The sequence below is a fragment of the Oreochromis niloticus genome, linkage group LG4 (assembly GCF_001858045.2).
Source record: "Oreochromis niloticus isolate F11D_XX linkage group LG4, O_niloticus_UMD_NMBU, whole genome shotgun sequence".
Taxonomy (NCBI): Eukaryota; Metazoa; Chordata; class Actinopteri; order Cichliformes; family Cichlidae; genus Oreochromis; species Oreochromis niloticus.
The window spans coordinates 26,606,768-26,623,796 of NC_031969.2; the positions used below are offsets into that span (position 1 = coordinate 26,606,768).

The following is a 17,029-nucleotide window of genomic DNA, read 5'->3' on the forward strand; positions in this document are numbered from 1 at the left end:
CCCAAATTTCCTCCACAGTTAACTGCAAAATGTCTTGCTGCTGTATTATGTAAGGCTTGTAAAACACAACTGCTTTATTGTCAATGACATTTAGGCTTTGTCACTGCATTTGAGTTGTGATTTGTTGTTCCTCCAGAGCCTCCCTCAGTTGGCCCATTCTGCACAGAGCTTTTGATTTCGTTTCTCTGTATCACACAACCCGTCCACTCCTGTTGAAAACTTCATTAAACCAGAAAAAGGAATGTGATATCACATTGTGTGAATCAAAGCACTCCTTACTGTTGATATTTTTGTGCTGTGACTCACATAGTGGATAGGTAATGGAAATTACCAAAGAATTTATTAGAACTTTATGCTTATTGTTTACACAGTGCTGTAAAAAAGTAGTAAAAATTCCTACTTGGAATCAGCTGGGATTTTTTGTACATTAACTTTAACTTATCCTTTTGCAACTTTTACAAACTTGGATTCATACTATGAAAAATTAAATCAGCTGGATTGGTTTGAAGTACAACCCCAATTCCAAAATATGGGGCCCCATATAAAATGTAAATAAAAGCACAAAGCAATGGTTTGCATATCTCATAAACCCACATTTTATTCACAGTAGAACACAGTAAAACACACCACATGTTAAAACTGAGAAACGATACTATTTTAAAGGGAAAAAATATGTTCATTTTGGATTTGAGGCCCGTGTTCACCATAGTGTAGCATGCTCTCTTCTTTTAACGCTTTACAAGATCTGCAGATAATTGCATTTTGTTTTGATATTTTACACGATGTCTGAACTAATTCTAAGGAGCTTAGAAAGAAAGCCACAGGACTTTTTAAAGTTTCATGACGACGTTTCTTCTGTCATCCAAGAGGCTTCTTCAGTTCTAAACAGCCAGTCCAAAAAACATACATGGTGTTATATAGAAGAGCCACCTCGACTCAGTGGTACATCTGCAGCTAAAGGATAAAGGTCACTCTTTTAAGAATGCCAATGTTCGCATTTTGAATCGAGAAGATGACGATGGTTTCAAAGTGGAGTAAAAGAGGCCATAGTTGAACAGAGTGGGTGGCTTATTCCACCTTCAGTGCAGTTCTGAGATCCCTTCCTTAACCCCGATTCACACCTTGCGTCACGTTACCTTAATACAGGGGTTCCCAAAGTGGGGCGTGCGCCCCCTAGGGTGGGCGCAGAGCCATTAAAGGGGGGTGCAGTATGAGTTTAAAAAAATGCTTGGACATTGCTAGCATAATGGACAGGGTTTTGACGGGGCTCCCACACAAACGCAAAGCAGAAGATGAACCATTGCCAAATATGCTTCCAAACCAGCTTCATTCCAAGCCAAAGACTAGAAAATATGAAGAAGCATATCCTGCCTTTGGCTTCACCTGCACAGCGGTGGTGCCAAAGTAGGTATCCCCGGCAGAATTTGTCTCCCCTGCGTCGGGAGCACATGCTGGTCTGTCCAAATCACGGACAAACAGTATCCCACAGTTGTTTATGTTTTTAAACCCTTTTTGCACAGAGAGACATTTTTTGAAAAATGTATTGATAGCAATGTTGAGTATTCTTACACAGTAAAAACAAACAAACAATAAAAAAACCCAACTAGATGTAAAATATTTACACCATAAAGATGGTTTATTTTTCTATTATTTTTTGCAGTTTACTTTTATTTGTTTTATTGTTTAAAAAAAAAGTTTGGGAACCACTGTCTTAATAGGTCACATGATAGGGTGAGGCTTCTCACCCTCTTAAGGGACAACCACCATTAAGGTTTACATACCTGAGATTCTCCACCGTTTGGTTTTAGAACTGAAGAAGCCACTTTCTTTCCAAGCTCCTCTTATACCATGACCTGGATGACTGAGAACCTACACAGACAGAACGCCCCAACTAATTGGGAATAGGACATGTAAATATAGGTTGGCTGAAATTTTTTTTAAATTGTTGTATTTTTTCCAGCACTTTTGATCACTAATTACTTCTAAACTACATGATGTTAACACACAAAACTTTCAGCAATGAAAAATACATTTAAGCTCTGAAAACAAGCCTGGTGCTTAGGTGCTGTTAAAAAGCTTTATTTCTATACATGGCTTGTTTTCACCCTTTTTGAAGTTTAACAAAAACATACTTTTTTAGGTACATACTTTTTTCCCCACTGAATTATTAGAAAATAAAATCTTTTCTGTTACTCTACATCATCATAAGACATTAAAGTGGTGGTGTTTTAGTCTCCTAGCTGTAATGTATCCCATGATACCAAAGCTCAAAGTTGTTTTAAGGAAAGTGGTTTTGAAAAAAGGGCAACTTTGGTTTTAGTTTTTGGTTTTGGTCATAGTTGAGCGTATGGGGGGATACATCAGAGAGAGGCCTGCTCAAAATGAGACCCTTGAGCGACAGTTGGATCACATTGCGGAACGGATCACTGCAGCTGTGAGGTCTCAGAATCAAAAGAATGACAACAACACGGAAAAGAAGTTTGATACCATCATGGGGAGGCTCGCGGCTCTCCAACGGGAGATTGAGGGACCAGCGTCAGAGTGTTAAAGAGCAGCTTGACATTCTCCTGGCCTGCTCGCAAGAAAAATCAACAAAACCAATATCGAAATACGGACATCACCACGGCGCCAGCTGCAGGCCCAAGGCTGGAGCCGAACAATTACTCCCTGATAATGACTTTGATGACTATTCTTCCCATCCCTTGCAAGGCCACCTGGATTGGCTGGAGGACTGTTTACTTAGCCTGATAGGGCGAAGGACAGTGTCTCTGCTGAACTATGGACACGCAGACACATACATTTACACTGATACGCACTCACTGATCCCCCCCTCCCCTCCCAACGTCTTCGATGCTTACCTCCCCCATGATGTGGACATCGGGTCAGCTGGCGGCGCAGTCGAAAGGTTGCAGCAGTCCCAGATCAGATGTGCACACTGTGTTTATTGTGTTATGATATTCCCCTACCCAACCCTGTGGCTTGTCGTGTCTTTCATAATGTTGTGCTGTGGCCATTCATGTGCACAGCATGAGAGGAGGTCTCTTTTTTTTTCCTCTTGTACCGTCCCGTTGTTGTGTACATTTCAGTGTTCTTTTCTGCAACGCTACCGATCTCCGACTTGTAACCCCATGTGATGTCTGTGTAATGTGTGTAAGGTCGGGGGGGGTGTCCCATCTCACTGCAGGGCAACCTGCTTGTGAAAAATAAAGCTGATTCTGAGTTACTTGTGAGTTTATATGTTTTCAGACAACACAACTTTTATGGTGGTGACTTAAGCTGTACACAAGCTCTGTAAAGCAGCCAAATACTGTTGAAGCTCTTTCCTTGCCAGAGGGCAGAAAACAAGTGAATGAGTACATGTAAAAAATCCCCATGCCTTTTTTAAAGATTAATTCTGACAAGCTGTGTCTGGAAAACAAAACTACAAACAATGAGTACGTTAAGTTAGGGAATATCCTTGAATAGATTATACATTTAGATGGGATATCTAAGTAGGAGCTTGGGTGTGGCTTCTCTTAGAAGAACCTACTTTATTTCAGTGAAGCTCATTCTTCCCTTGTCACTGCATAATGATCACCTGCTGCCGTTCTTCAAGAGACTCCCTCATGAGGCCCACTATTCTCAGAACATAGAGGTTTCGTTTTCCAGTTTCCACGTGACACAGCCTGTCCAAACAGAGTTTAAAACCTCACCAACTTGCAGTGCCTGGTGACAGCGGAAGAGGAAAGAAGCAGAACAACACAGAGCGCTGTCAGCATTGACTGGTGAGTTAAAATTAAATTTTCTTTCTAACAGCTCATATATAAATGATATCAAGTGTTTCTATTCACTATGCCTCTCAGAATGCCTGCTTGTTTTGTCACCAGCTTTACTCCTACAGACGTTTAAGCCTTCAAATTGCAATGTGGTGTCCATTTCTCTTCTACAGTATCTGAAATCTATGCCATTCTAAAGTATTATTGGACAAAAAGACACTGGAAAATGGCAGATTTTGGACTATATACCTACCAGCAGGAAGTGGTTGAAAGGGCACTTAAACGAGAGAACATCATAATTTGGTTACCGACTGGAGGTGGAAAGACCCGCGCTGCAGTGTATGTGGCCAAAAAACACCTGGAGACCACACCAAATGCTAAAGTGATGGTCCTCGTAAACAAGGTACCTAAAGTAGAAAGAGGGCAATAAAAACCATCATAAAACTGGTATAAGAAGGTGACTTCATATAATGTTTTTGATGGGTTCTATTATTCAGGTTCATCTTGTTGACCAACACTACAACAAAGAGTTTGATCCTCACCTGGGTCTACGCTATGCTGTTAGGAAAGTGAGTGGAGAGAGTGATGAAAAGGACTTTTTTGGTTTAGTGGTGCAAGACTCAGATGTGGTCATCTGCACAGCACAGATCTTGTACAACGCTCTGATTAACAAGGAGGAAGCAAGACATGTCGAGCTCTCAGGTGAGTCAAAGTGAGCTTAAACATTTCTGATTATGCTGTTATGCTGAAATGAACTGACTTGAGGATTTTCTACAGATATTACTCTGCTGATAATTGATGAGTGCCACCACACTCACAAGGAGTCAGTCTACAACAAAGTAATGAGACTCTATGTGGAGAAAAAGTTGAAGGGAGAAAAACCACTGCCACAGATCTTGGGCCTCACAGCATCCCCAGGAACAGGGGGAGCAAAGACCCTGGACAAGGCTGTGGAGCATGTACTAGAGGTCAGGAATTCATTTTTTTATATATCATTTGCCACAAATGTGCTCCCACAAGTCTCTTTTTCTCATAATTGACTATGCTCTCTCAGATTTGTGCCAACTTGGATTCAGCCATAGTTTCAACTAAACAGTATGCTCCTGAACTGAAGAAAGTGGTGCCCAGACCCAGAAAAACCTTCAACATTGTCAACAAGAGAGATAGAGTAAGCAGATATTTTTTTAAAACCAAATGATGGATTTTGAAAAACTGCATTTTCTTGTAACATATACAAATGCACTGAGAGACTAATCCGAGAAGCCTCATCTACTAGTTCACCTCAGAAATGACCGCAAGTACTCCTATTGCCACTCCCAAGACTAGTGTTAATGTAATTCCATCTTGGAAAAATGCTAATATAAGAGTCAAATATATCTGTAGTAGAAGAATCTAAAATAAAGATTTTCAAAAACTTCCTTTTAATTTTGCCTGTGCTAAAAGACTGACTGTCTGAGGCATTTTTTCCCCTGGGATAACAACCACCTGGCAAAAATTGGGACCCGCTAGTAAACACAAATACATGTTTTTCTTTGAGGATCCTTTTGGTGATCATCTGAAGTCGATGATGACGATTATCCACGATTACATGGAGCTTCCTCCAGACTTCAAACTGAGAGAGTGTGGAACACAAGAATATGAAGCAGATGTGGTGGTTCTGGAACAGCGAGGTAAGACCATAGCATTTAATCCTTCTGCTGATGGCAGTGGTAAATACAATGGATTTTGTGAGAGTTAAGGTAATCAGTATTTAAATAAAATAATACTGCTGTTTGTATCTGTCCTCTTTGACCAGGAGTACGAGACAACAACAGACTGCTTGCACAATGTGCGTTACACCTCAGGCAGTACAATGATGCCCTCCTCATCAATGACACCTTGAGGATGATTGATGCTTATCGTTCCCTAGAGGAGTATTACTCCACAAAGAGCACCATGGCCATTGATGGGACAGACTTCTTCTTGTTGGGACTTTTTGAAGGTGAAAATCCTAATATTTTCATCACTTGCTGTTATGTGTTAATACCATAACTTTATGTTGTAGCTCATAATGCAACTTTTGATGATTTCAGCCAATAAAAATATTACTCTTTTGTGGCACACAGAGAATCAGGTGGAGCTAAGGAACCTTGCTAGGGATTCTCGCTTTGAGAACCCAAAGATGGATGAACTTCAGAGCACTCTGTTAAAACAGTTTGGTTCAGGTGTCCCATCAAGGGGAATTCTCTTCAGTAAAACTCGCAAAAGCACCCACTGCCTGAAAGACTGGGTCCTCAAAAACAGGGCATTGAAAGATGCTGGCATCAAGGCAGACATCCTCACTGGTGCTGGTAATGGCATCACCTACATGACACAGGTATGGTGATATACAGTCTTCGCCTAGAAGCTTTGAGTCAGTCACATTCAGTAACATCTCTATGGACATTTCTGCATGTTTCTATGCTTTTATTTGCATATTTCTTATAGAATGAACAGGCAGAAACAATCAAGAATTTCCGTATGGGTTCTCTGAACCTCCTGATCTCCACCAGTGTGGCCGAAGAAGGTCTTGATATACCTGAATGCAACCTGGTGGTGCGCTACGGACTCCTTACAAATGAGATCGCCCAGCAGCAGGCCAGTGGACGTGCACGAGCAAGAGACAGTCAGTATGCAGTCGTAGCCCAAGCAGGTGGGCGTGAACATCGCAGAGAGTGCATCAATGAATATCTGGAAGAGCTGACTGGTAAAGCCATTGACCGTGTACAAAGTATGAGTCACCACGAGTTTTACTTAAAGGTGATGTTTAAGGACACTACCGAGCCATAACTTACTGCTCTCGCTCTCACTGCCTAGTGTTACTAACATTATCGTGCATTCTTCTGTGATTCTAGTTAAGTGAGCTTCAACAAAAGGCAATTATTTCTAGTAAAATTGAAGAAAGCTGCAAAACGGAGAAGAGGAGGAGTAATACTGCTTCCAGTATCCAGTTCTTGTGTCGAAACTGTTTTACCCCTGTGGCTTCTGGCAGTGACATTCAACTTGTTGACAATATGCAATATGTCAACGTCAGCCCTGACTTTAAGTGAGTTAAAGATGTTCTGATTTAAGTGTTAAAGCAAAAGCATGTTGAGACCAAATAAAAATATCTTTTCTTTTTGTTTGTCCTCAGGAATCACTACAAAGTTGCAGAGCGTGTGATTCTAGAAAGGAGCTTTGAGGACTGGGAGCCTGGGTGTAGAATCAGATGCAAAAAATGCAACATGGTACAGTGCACTCACTGTTTAATACTGTATCTAAATAGATCCACAGTTCATGCTCATGTTGGAATCTGACTGTTATTCTTATACAAATTCACAGGAATGGGGATTCGAGATAAAGTACAAAAAGCATGTCTTAATGCCAAATCTAGCCATTAAGAACTTTGCCCTGGAAACCCCCAAAGGCAGGATAACAGTAAAGAAATGGAAAGATGTACCTTTCACTGTTGAGGACTTCGACTATGAAGAGTACTGCCAGGAAAACTTCCCTGACCTCTTTGGTTGAGCCACGAACCAGAAAGCTCTGTGTGGTTTTCTTCTGCACTTTACTTGACTTTGAGACTCCAGTTTCTTTTAGAAAACCATACTGTTGTATGGTTGGAGGTTTGCATGAACACAGACTTCAAAAATTCACTCCACATATGCTCGGTCTTTGTTCCGTGGTGCCTGAGGCAGCTAAAAAACCTCAGTGCATCAGTCATGTTTATAATTAGCAATTAGTGGAAGCTTCGTTTATGCCCATTGCCTGAGTTCATTTACGTTCCCCTATAACATGACCCTTAAACATCATGAATATTTGACATGCCATCAAGAGGAGATTAATTAACATGAACTGTTTTAGCTATTTTAAAATGTGTTCAGATGTAATGCTGCTGATGTGTGTATGAAGTTTGACATTGTGGACAATTTCTGTGACTAAATCAGACGTTTTATGAGAGCCTAAACTTAAGAATTATCATTGTTCACTAACAGATGAAATCATCCTTTTTATATTTTCTGTATCGTAGCATATCAATTTTTAAACTAAATCTAAAGTTGATTAATTTAAACAAATGCTCCTTTTGAAATGATTGATTTTTCATAATTTTGCCTTTATTAATCAGTAGGTGTCAGTCTTGGCTAGCACAGGAAATGTGATCATAAAGCCAGGATTAAAGCTTTCCTCGAGGATTTTCACAATGAAAGATGTGGACATAATAGAAATGTCTGAATCTGCAGATAATGTGTAAATATACTGAGAATGAATGACTCACAAGTCACAGTCAAACATGACAGACCCATGAGCAAGGCATTTAATCCCCAACTGTTTCTGTAAACTATGGTATTATCCACATCAGGAGTACAGTTGGTCAGATTGTGCAGCCTTCTGATGTGTCTAGGCAACCACTGTAAAAGAGATGTGCATTCAGTTGACTGAATAGACACATATTATTTGCTGGGATGAGGATATAAAAATATATATTTCTGTTTATATGTCTGTGTTACATAAATAAAAACAAAAAAAGATATGTGAAAATGCTGACTTGAGAGACTTTAATGAAATGTTTTAACACCTGAGGATGCACCCTCAGCATTACTGGATCAATACATAGTTATGTACTTTAACTGTTATGGTTTTACACCATATAACTGATCTACATAGGAGATATGATTATTTCAAATTGCAATTTGTCACACTGGAGTAAGGCATAAATTTTTTAAAATTATAAAGTCTGTTTAAAGCAGACTTATTCCCAAGAATAAGTCAAACAAATATATTTTACTGTGATCTGGCCACGGATAAGTGGTTTAACCTTCAATAAGACGTGGGACAGTATTAGTTCTGAACACTCTGAATCTTTATTAGATCTATTTTAAAGCTTCAGTTTAGATGTAATTTATCACTGAGTCATAAAACAAATCTATAAACTCATTAATTCAAATTATTACTGATTGTCTGCAGCTCTCTTGACTTATTTGCAACACCAGTGCTGGCTTTAGCCGTAAATATTCTTTATACATCTTTGTTTGACTCACTCCTAATGTCTCTGAACTAGACATCTGTCAAATCTGTCATTTTTCTGCAGAAGAAGTGTAAAATGATCCATCAAATGCCTTATTTCCTCTGAGTGCACACAGAGCCCTAAGACAGAAAGCCTGGCTATGTCAAACTTGCTTCATAAGCTGCTCTGCTCAGAATTTCAGAGTTCACTGCTGTACAAAGTTGAATTTATAACCCAGTGTCCACTTCTGTTGTACAATATACATATGGACACAGCCACATTTTTTAACTCTATTTGTAGACAGACAGAGACCACACCAAAGGCTAAAGTGATGATCCTGGTAAAAGTGGTACATAAAAAGCTCAAATCTGACAGGATAAAGAAATCAGACACTGATATCTGTTAAAACACAGTTTTCAAACTTCTCTAGCTGAAGATGATGACAAGTAATTTTTTAATGCAATCTATAATTTAGGTTTGTCTTGTTGGCCAATCCTGAAGAAAAGAGTTTGAGAGCAAAGAGCTGGACCAAGTCAGTGGAGAGACTAATAAGAAGCATTTCTTTGTGTTACTGGTGCAGACGTCAGAGCTTTTCATCTGCACAGCACGGCTCTTATACAATGCTCTGACTAACAAGGAGGTATTAAGACATGTTGTGCTCTCAGGTCAGTGAACGTCAACATTTCTAACATTTTGGGAACTGGGCGCCTGGATGTAGAATCAGATGTAGTAATTTAAACAGGGCACAGTCTTTAATACTGTGTTCAATAATAATAATAATAATAATAATAATAATAATGATAATAATAATAATAATAATACTATAATTTAATAATACTTTAAATACTAGTGTCAATTTGGGCTGCACGATTCGTCGACATAATCGATGACGTCGACTATAAAAATTTGTAGATGCAGAATTTTACTGTCGACTTGTCATACTAATACTAATACATATGTTTTTGTAATACACAGTATATACACTGCAGTACACTACAGGAAGATTGCGGTCAAGTGAGCCCTGGCTTGCGAAGTCACAGTCAAGCTCGCTGCAACGCCAGCCGTACCTATACAATCCTGTTGCACTTTTCATACACATATTACGGTACGGGTGCCGACTGGCTTAGAAACACGAGCGTCTTCTGAATACTTGCATTTTTCACTATTTTACTTCTTAATCCACTTCGAGTTTTTAAATATTAGCTATATATATATATTTATATATGACATACATTAATTTATAATTATTACAGTACACGATGAAAATAATAAAACAAATTACAAATCCGGCAAGAGTTGACAGTACCTTTCCAAAGCATTGTCTTCTCACTATACTGTGCATTTTTGTTCAACCTGACCTCATCCCCAACTAAATAAAACTGCTGTACTGTATTTTTGATATTGTGTATTTTTTAAATTTTATAACAAGAAAATTGTTAAAGGTGATGCGAATATTTCACTGGATTCTTACTCTGGATCAACCTCACTCTTCACCCTCCGCCTCACAGCCCAATGAACTGTACGGTCTCAGAGAAAATAACAGTACGGTACTTTGAATATTTTCAGAAGTGTTGCTAAGCCAGTCGGCACCCGTACCGTAATATGCGGAAGAAAAGTGCAACAGGATTGTAGGTGCGGCTGGGGGTGCGGCTAGCTTGACCTGACTTCGCGTGTGAGGGCTCTCTTGACCGCAGTTACAGGAAGTACCCTGGAGCTGTGACGTCAACTCTGAATGGGTCAGTTTGAGAGTTTGAGTTGACCGTGTTTATGTTAATGCTTGTACAGTGATATTTATGTTCATGTTTGTCCAGCAATGTTTATGTTAGCTTACCGGTCGGAAACCTCTCAGGATATGCTAGCTAATCACCTGGGCAGGTGAGGTACTGGACCCTAGAACAGGAGGTTTGCCTACAGGAAGAGTTATTGAAATACTCGTTGACTAATCAAAAAAAAATAATAAAAAAAATGGAAGATTAGTCTTCTGTTGCAGCCCTAGTGCAAATAGGCCCATAGTTAGGGATTGTGTTGTTCTTATGTAAATGCACAGGAATAGGATAACGTACAAGAAGTCTGTCTTACTGCCCGAACGAAAGAGAAATAAATATATAAATATTACTGCCCCCCCCCCAAAAAAAACCATCATGACGTTCTCACAATTGAGACCCCTGTAAGGGAGGAAAGGGGTTTTTCTTTTGCAATCAACTGGAGTTTGTGAGCCTATTTTCATTTAGAAAATGCAATTTAACCATTTTGCAGCTGGAAGTTTGCATGAACCCAGTCCACGCCCATTGTCTCATCCCCTTTGCATGTTGTTGTAAAGAGTTCTTCACTTTCCTCTCAAGTCCAGCACAGAAGTAAATGATAAAATTATCTCCTGCTGTAACATGAACCTTAACCATCGTAGACACTTTATGTCATCAAAAAGATGAATTTACATGAACTCTTTTAGTCATTTTACAGTGCACTTAGATGTAATACTACAAATAGGTTTACAAAAATATGATATTGTGCATACATTGATTATCTCAAATGTAGATGTTTCATTTGAGCTCAGTCTTTAGAAAATGCCATTGTCTACTAACAGATGAAATCTTCTTTTTTTATGGTTTAGATCTATAAACATTTAGACTACATTCTAAAGATGACGAATTTGACTGTAACACAATGAAATGAAACTGAAACCAAATACTGCTGAAGCTCTTGTCCTGCCAGAGGGTAGAGATCAAGTTACGTGAGCTGTTACATCAGGAAAGCAAAACTAAAAACAATAGGCAGAGCGAGTTAAGAGTAGATATTTTAGTGATCACCTTCTGTTCATCCAGAGACTCCCTCATGAGGGCCAACTTTCTGATTTCAGATAAGTTTCATTTTCCAGTTTCCACGTGACACAGGCAGTCCAAACAAAATTGAAAACATCACCAGCTTGCGACTGTCTTGTACTGCTGAACAAGAGACAAAACTACACAGAGCTTCGTCGCTGGTGAGTTCAGAAGGCTGACTGTCTTTCTGTTTGTTTTGTCTCGAGCTTTGCTCCAGCAGACTTTTAAGGCTAAGAGTTTGAAGTCACAACTGGGTGTCCATTTCTCTTCTACAGTATCTGTATTCTATGCCACTCAAAAATATTACTGAACAAAAAGACACTGCGAAATGGCAGATTTTGGACTGCATACCTACCAGCAGGAAGTGGTTGAAAGGGCTCTTAAAGGAGAGAACATCATAATATGGTTACCGACGGGAGGTGGAAAGACCCGCGCTGCAGTGTATGTGGCCAAAAAACACCTGGAGACCACACCAAATGCTAAAGTGATGGTCCTCGTAAACAAGGTACCTAAAATAGAAAGAGGGGATTTAATTTTTGAGACAATAAAAACTATTATACACCTGCTGTGGCTTAAGGTTACTAAATCTAATGTTTTTGATGTGCTCTATAATTCAGGTTCATCTTGTTGATCAACACTACAACAAAGAGTTTGAGCCTTACCTGGGTCATACCTTCATTATTAAGAAAGTCAGTGGAGAGAATAAGGAAAAGGACTTTTTTGGGTTAGTGGTGCAGCAGTCACAAGTAGTCATCTGCACAGCACAGATCTTGTACAACGCTCTGATTAACAAGGAGGAAGCAAGACATGTCGAGCTCTCAGGTGAGTCAAAGTGAGCTTAAACATGTCTGATTATGCTGTTATGCTGAAATGAACTGACTTAAGGATTTTCTACAGATATTACTCTGCTGATAATTGATGAGTGCCACCACACTCAAAAGGAGGAAGTCTACAACAAAGTAATGAGACTCTATGTGGAGAAAAAGTTGAAGGGAGAAAAACCACTGCCACAGATCTTGGGCCTCACAGCATCCCCAGGAACAGGAGGCGCAAAGACCCTGGACAAGGCTGTGGAGCATGTACTAGAGGTCAGGAATTCATTTTTCATTTGAGCTTTTTATATAATTTATCTCTATTTAATCAGCTGGCTTTGCTTGAAAATGCTCCTCCTTTCAGATTTGTGCCAACTTGGACTCAGCCATAGTTTCAGCTAAAGAATATGCTTCTGAACTGAAGGAAGTGGTGCCCAGACCCAGAAAAATCTTCAAAATTGTGAAAGAAAGAATTAAAGTAAGCATATTTTTTATACCTGTTTTCATTTCAATAAGAGCATTTATTTGAAATGCGAAAATTACAATTTTCTTGTATTTATAAAAACACAACACGTTGTTGTTGTTGTTGTTGTGACAGTAGCACTAGAAGCAGTTTTTCATTTGCTGTAATAAAAAAGAAATTACCAGATATGGGATAAATATTTCTTATCTTTCTTTAAAGTTTGTTTTTCCCTTATTATCTTTGTTTCTATTCCCATTCCTAACTTTATTCTATGGTGTCATCAGCTCTTGGCATGAAACACAAACAGAGCACTTGTTAACCTTGTTGATCTTATATGAAAATTGCAAGACTAACTCTAAATTTGAATGTTTTTGTATGTATTCTTTACTTGCTCATTTAGAAAAAATGATGGTAACATTTTGTAATGCACTTTTAAAGAAAAAAAAAAGAAATAATCTATCAGATCTTCCGGTGATTTAGTGACAGAATTTTAATACTTTCCCTTTCTTTGTGAAATAATTCACTGTGCTGCTTGTAAACCTGTTTGTGTTTTTGACTGCTCACATGTTGCCAACAACATGCCTTTCACATGAAAATGCTTTTAGATACATTGGGAAACTCAGGTTTGACTTAACGGCCTGTTTAACACATTTGCTTTACCACTGACGTTACAGTTAGTGAAGCCAGTTAAGGTATCGTGGATATGCTGAACTTGCATTGTAGCAGAGACCCCCAGCTATCACACACATATTAAGTTTAGATATCTTAAACAAATCATGGAAAAATGCTAAACTAAGAAGCAAATGCAAATTTTAATATATAATATATAATAAATAATAACCCTGTAGTAAACATTTTTTTATTTTTAATGTAATATTATGTTATTGGTCCCAGAGGTATCATACAAATGTTGGCCTCAGGACAACAACCACTTGTCGAAAAACAGTATCTGCTAGTAAACACAAACACGTGTTTTTCTTTGAGGATCCGTTTGGTGATCATCTGATATCGATGATGAACACCATCCACAGTCGCATGGGCCTTCCTCCAGACTTCAGACTTAAAGAGTGTGGAACACAAGAATATGAGGCAGATGTGGTGAATCTAGAGCAACGAGGTACAGACTTAGTTTTTTATCTTGTAACGTGATTTGTTTTGAGTATATTTTTTCATAGAATTAGAGTAAGTAAATCTTTAGATGAAACAATGTTTCTGCTTACATCTGTCTCTTTGACCAGGCGTACAGGAGAAAAACAGACCGCTTGCACAATGTGCGTTACACCTAAGGCAATATAATGATGCCCTCCTCATCAATGACACCTTACGGATGATTGATGCTTATCGCTCCTTAGAGGAGTATTACTCCAAAAAGAGAACCAATCCCATTGATGAGACAGACACCTTCCTGTTGGAACTTTTTGAAGGTGAGAGTCCTCATATCTTCATTATAATCCACATTTTCATGGTTTCAGCAAATATAACCATCACTTGCATCACTATTTTGTGGCACACAGAGAATCAGGTGGAGCTAAGGAACCTTGCTATGGATTCTCGCTTTGAGAACCCAAAGATGGATGAACTTCAGAGCACTCTGTTAGAACAGTTTAGGTCAGGTGTCCCATCAAGGGCAATCATCTTCAGTAAAACTCGCAAAAGCATCCACTGCCTGAAAGACTGGGTCCTCACAAACAGGGCATTGCAGGAAGCTGGCATCAAGGCAGACATCCTCACTGGTGCTGGTAATGGCATCACCTACATGACACAGGTATGGTGATATACAGTCTTCGCATATAAGCTTTGAGTCAGTCACATTCAGTAACATCTCTATGGACATTTCTGCATGTTTCTATGCTTTTATTTGCATATTTCTTATAGAATGAACAGGCAGAAATAATCAAGAATTTCCGTATGGGTTCTCTGAACCTCCTGATCTCCACCAGTGTGGCTGAAGAAGGTCTTGATATACCTGAATGCAACCTGGTGGTGCGCTACGGACTCCTTACAAATGAGATCGCCCAGCAGCAGGCCAGTGGACGTGCACGAGCAAGAAACGCTCAGTATGCCTTCGTAGCCCAAGCAGGCGGGCGTGAAGATCGCCGAGAGCGCATCAATGAATATCTGGAGGAGCTGACTGGACAAGCCATTGGCCGTGTGCAAACCATGACCCCTCAAGAGTTTTGCTCAAAGGTGAGCGTGTATACTCTACCAGTCCTTAATGAATTTCACAGCCCCGTGGTATTAACATCATCTTCCATTCTTCCTTGTCTCCAGATTACTCAACTTCAAGAGATGGCAGTCACTTGCACCAAAATTGAACTGAAGCGCCAAGCAGAGAAGAGGAGTCGTAACACTGCTTCCAGTTTCCAGCTCTCGTGTCGAGGCTGTTTTACCCCTGTGGCTTCTGGCAGTGACATCAAGCTAGTTGAGAACATGTACATCAACGTCAACCCTGCCTTTAAGTGAGTTAAATATGTTCTGATCTAAGAGTTAAAGCAAAAGCATGTTGGCTACAAAGTGAAATATCTTTTCTTTTTGTTTGTCCTCAGGAATCACTACAATGTTGGAGACAAACCGACTCTAGAAAGAAGCTTTAAGGACTGGGAGCCTGGGTGTAAAATCAGCTGTAAAAAATGCAACAAGGTACCCTCTTCAAATAAAAACAAAGCACAATGTTACGTTCATGCTCGTGTTGGATTCTGAGTGTTGTTCTTGTGTAAATTCACAGAAATGGGGAAATGAAATAAAGTACATGAAGTGTGCCATAATGCCAAATCTAGCCATTAAGAACTTTGCTCTGGGGAGCCCTGGTCAAGAGTGGCCACCAGTGAAGAAGTGGAAAGATGTACCTTTCACTGTTGAGGACTTCAACTTTAAAGAGTACTGCCAGGAAAATAACCCTGACTTGCTCGATTAAGACATCATTAAGAGAGCTCTGTGTGGGTTTTCCTATTCTCGAATTTCTGTTCACAGATTTGCTCCACAGATGTTAAGTCTTTGTTCTGCGAGCCCTGCGTGCCAAAACCTTTAATGCACCAATCATGCTTGTATTATTTGCATTTGTTTTGTATATAGAGTATTTCCTCATTTACATCTCAAGTCAAGTACAGAAGCAAAGAACATGAACCATCATGAGCATTTGACATGTCATTAAGAAAAGATTAATTTTACATGAACTTTTAGCTATTTTACATTTAATTTAGGTGTAATATTATCAATTTGTGTTTGAATTATGTAAGTGGGAGTACAGTGACCATCTGAAATTTATATAAATGCTTTGCCTAATGTTAAGAAATTGTCTAAAAGTCTAAATCATTTTGTGTGTTTAATATTAATTAATGTTACATTAATTAATATCAAATAAAATCAGACATGTCTTTTGAAATGATTAATTTTGACTTTATTAGCCAGTAGGTGTCACTGTTGGATAGCCAATGTTCACAATCTGCAAAATGTTACAGTTCTCATCTGCCCTCATTACTGCTAACAAATGGTGTGACTAAAGCCAGGATTGAAGCTTTCCATGTGGATTTTCACACTAAAAAATTGTCCTCTATGGCCCGAGGCTCCGATGTAATGGAAGTGAGTCTGAATACACAGATGAAGTAAAGATAAGGCTGAGAAAGAATGAATGTGTGACTCTACTCACAGTCAAACCTGTCAAAACCCTTGAGCAAGGCATTCAATCCCCAAATCAGTGAAGTTTCTCATTAGCGACAACATCGAGATGGTATAGTCTCCTGATGTATGTGTGGAGCATCTGTAAAAGAAATATCAGAATCAGAATACTTTATTGATCCCTAGGGGAAATTATTTTTCGTTACAGTGCTCCATCATAAACAAACATTAACAAAGACAAACAGTACACTAACTAAGAATAGCACAATATGTACAGGCATATATATACATAAAAGTCACTTTTATAATAAGCGCACTCAGTAGCAAAGCAAATACTGTGCACTCTTTTCAGTCAACTCATATACAAGAAAAGATGCTTTTTATATCTATAAGTAAAAGCGTTACATGAAAAGGTGGTACTTAAAAACACTGTCCTCAAAGACCGTCTGTTTACATATTTAAACTTTAACCTGAATGCTGCCATGAAATGTTTTGACTGTTTCAGATCACCATGCTTCTTCTGCATCGCTAGATCAATATGTGGTTATGCATTTCAGCTCGGA

The 17,029-nt window shown here is 39.0% G+C and overlaps 2 protein-coding genes across 3 annotated transcripts; both read left to right on the plus strand.

Moving 5' to 3' along the window:
* The first annotated feature begins 3,655 nt into the window (after window positions 1–3,655).
* Window positions 3,656–8,291, plus strand: dhx58 (DEXH (Asp-Glu-X-His) box polypeptide 58). 2 transcript variants are annotated; one of them, XM_019357728.2, is made up of 12 exons: window positions 3,656–3,764; window positions 3,929–4,158; window positions 4,253–4,457; window positions 4,533–4,723; window positions 4,810–4,923; window positions 5,293–5,425; window positions 5,551–5,736; window positions 5,861–6,111; window positions 6,222–6,533; window positions 6,629–6,819; window positions 6,907–7,000; window positions 7,095–8,291. In XM_019357728.2, exons 2-12 carry the CDS (start codon window positions 3,982–3,984, stop codon window positions 7,278–7,280), a joined length of 2,040 nt encoding a protein of 679 aa, XP_019213273.1. In that variant the 5' UTR covers window positions 3,656–3,764; window positions 3,929–3,981; the 3' UTR covers window positions 7,281–8,291. The 2 variants fall into 2 exon arrangements, with proteins under 2 accessions (XP_019213273.1, XP_019213274.1); XM_019357729.2 differs by having other exon boundaries at window positions 3,700–3,764; window positions 3,867–4,158.
* Window positions 8,292–10,345: 2,054 nt separating this feature from the next.
* On the plus strand, window positions 10,346–16,236 carry LOC100702615 (probable ATP-dependent RNA helicase DHX58). Its single transcript, XM_019357726.2, has 13 exons — window positions 10,346–10,493; window positions 11,615–11,737; window positions 11,852–12,081; window positions 12,194–12,398; window positions 12,474–12,664; window positions 12,753–12,866; window positions 13,836–13,968; window positions 14,090–14,275; window positions 14,366–14,616; window positions 14,727–15,038; window positions 15,123–15,310; window positions 15,398–15,491; window positions 15,577–16,236. The coding sequence occupies exons 3-13, from the start codon at window positions 11,905–11,907 to the stop codon at window positions 15,763–15,765; spliced, it is 2,040 nt and encodes a 679-aa protein (XP_019213271.1). The 5' UTR covers window positions 10,346–10,493; window positions 11,615–11,737; window positions 11,852–11,904; the 3' UTR covers window positions 15,766–16,236.
* Window positions 16,237–17,029: the final 793 nt, after the last annotated feature.

Coding starts and splice junctions, on each gene's coding strand:
- dhx58 (XM_019357728.2), top strand. CDS start 3,982: ATGGCAGATTTTGGACTATATACCTACCAGCAGGAAGTGGTTGAAAGG. Junction 5,426..5,550: donor GGTGGTTCTGGAACAGCGAG/GTAAGACCATAG, acceptor CTCTTTGACCAG/GAGTACGAGACAACAACAGA. Junction 6,534..6,628: donor ACCACGAGTTTTACTTAAAG/GTGATGTTTAAG, acceptor CTGTGATTCTAG/TTAAGTGAGCTTCAACAAAA.
- LOC100702615 (XM_019357726.2), top strand. CDS start 11,905: ATGGCAGATTTTGGACTGCATACCTACCAGCAGGAAGTGGTTGAAAGG. Junction 15,039..15,122: donor CTCAAGAGTTTTGCTCAAAG/GTGAGCGTGTAT, acceptor CCTTGTCTCCAG/ATTACTCAACTTCAAGAGAT. Junction 15,311..15,397: donor AACGTCAACCCTGCCTTTAA/GTGAGTTAAATA, acceptor GTTTGTCCTCAG/GAATCACTACAATGTTGGAG.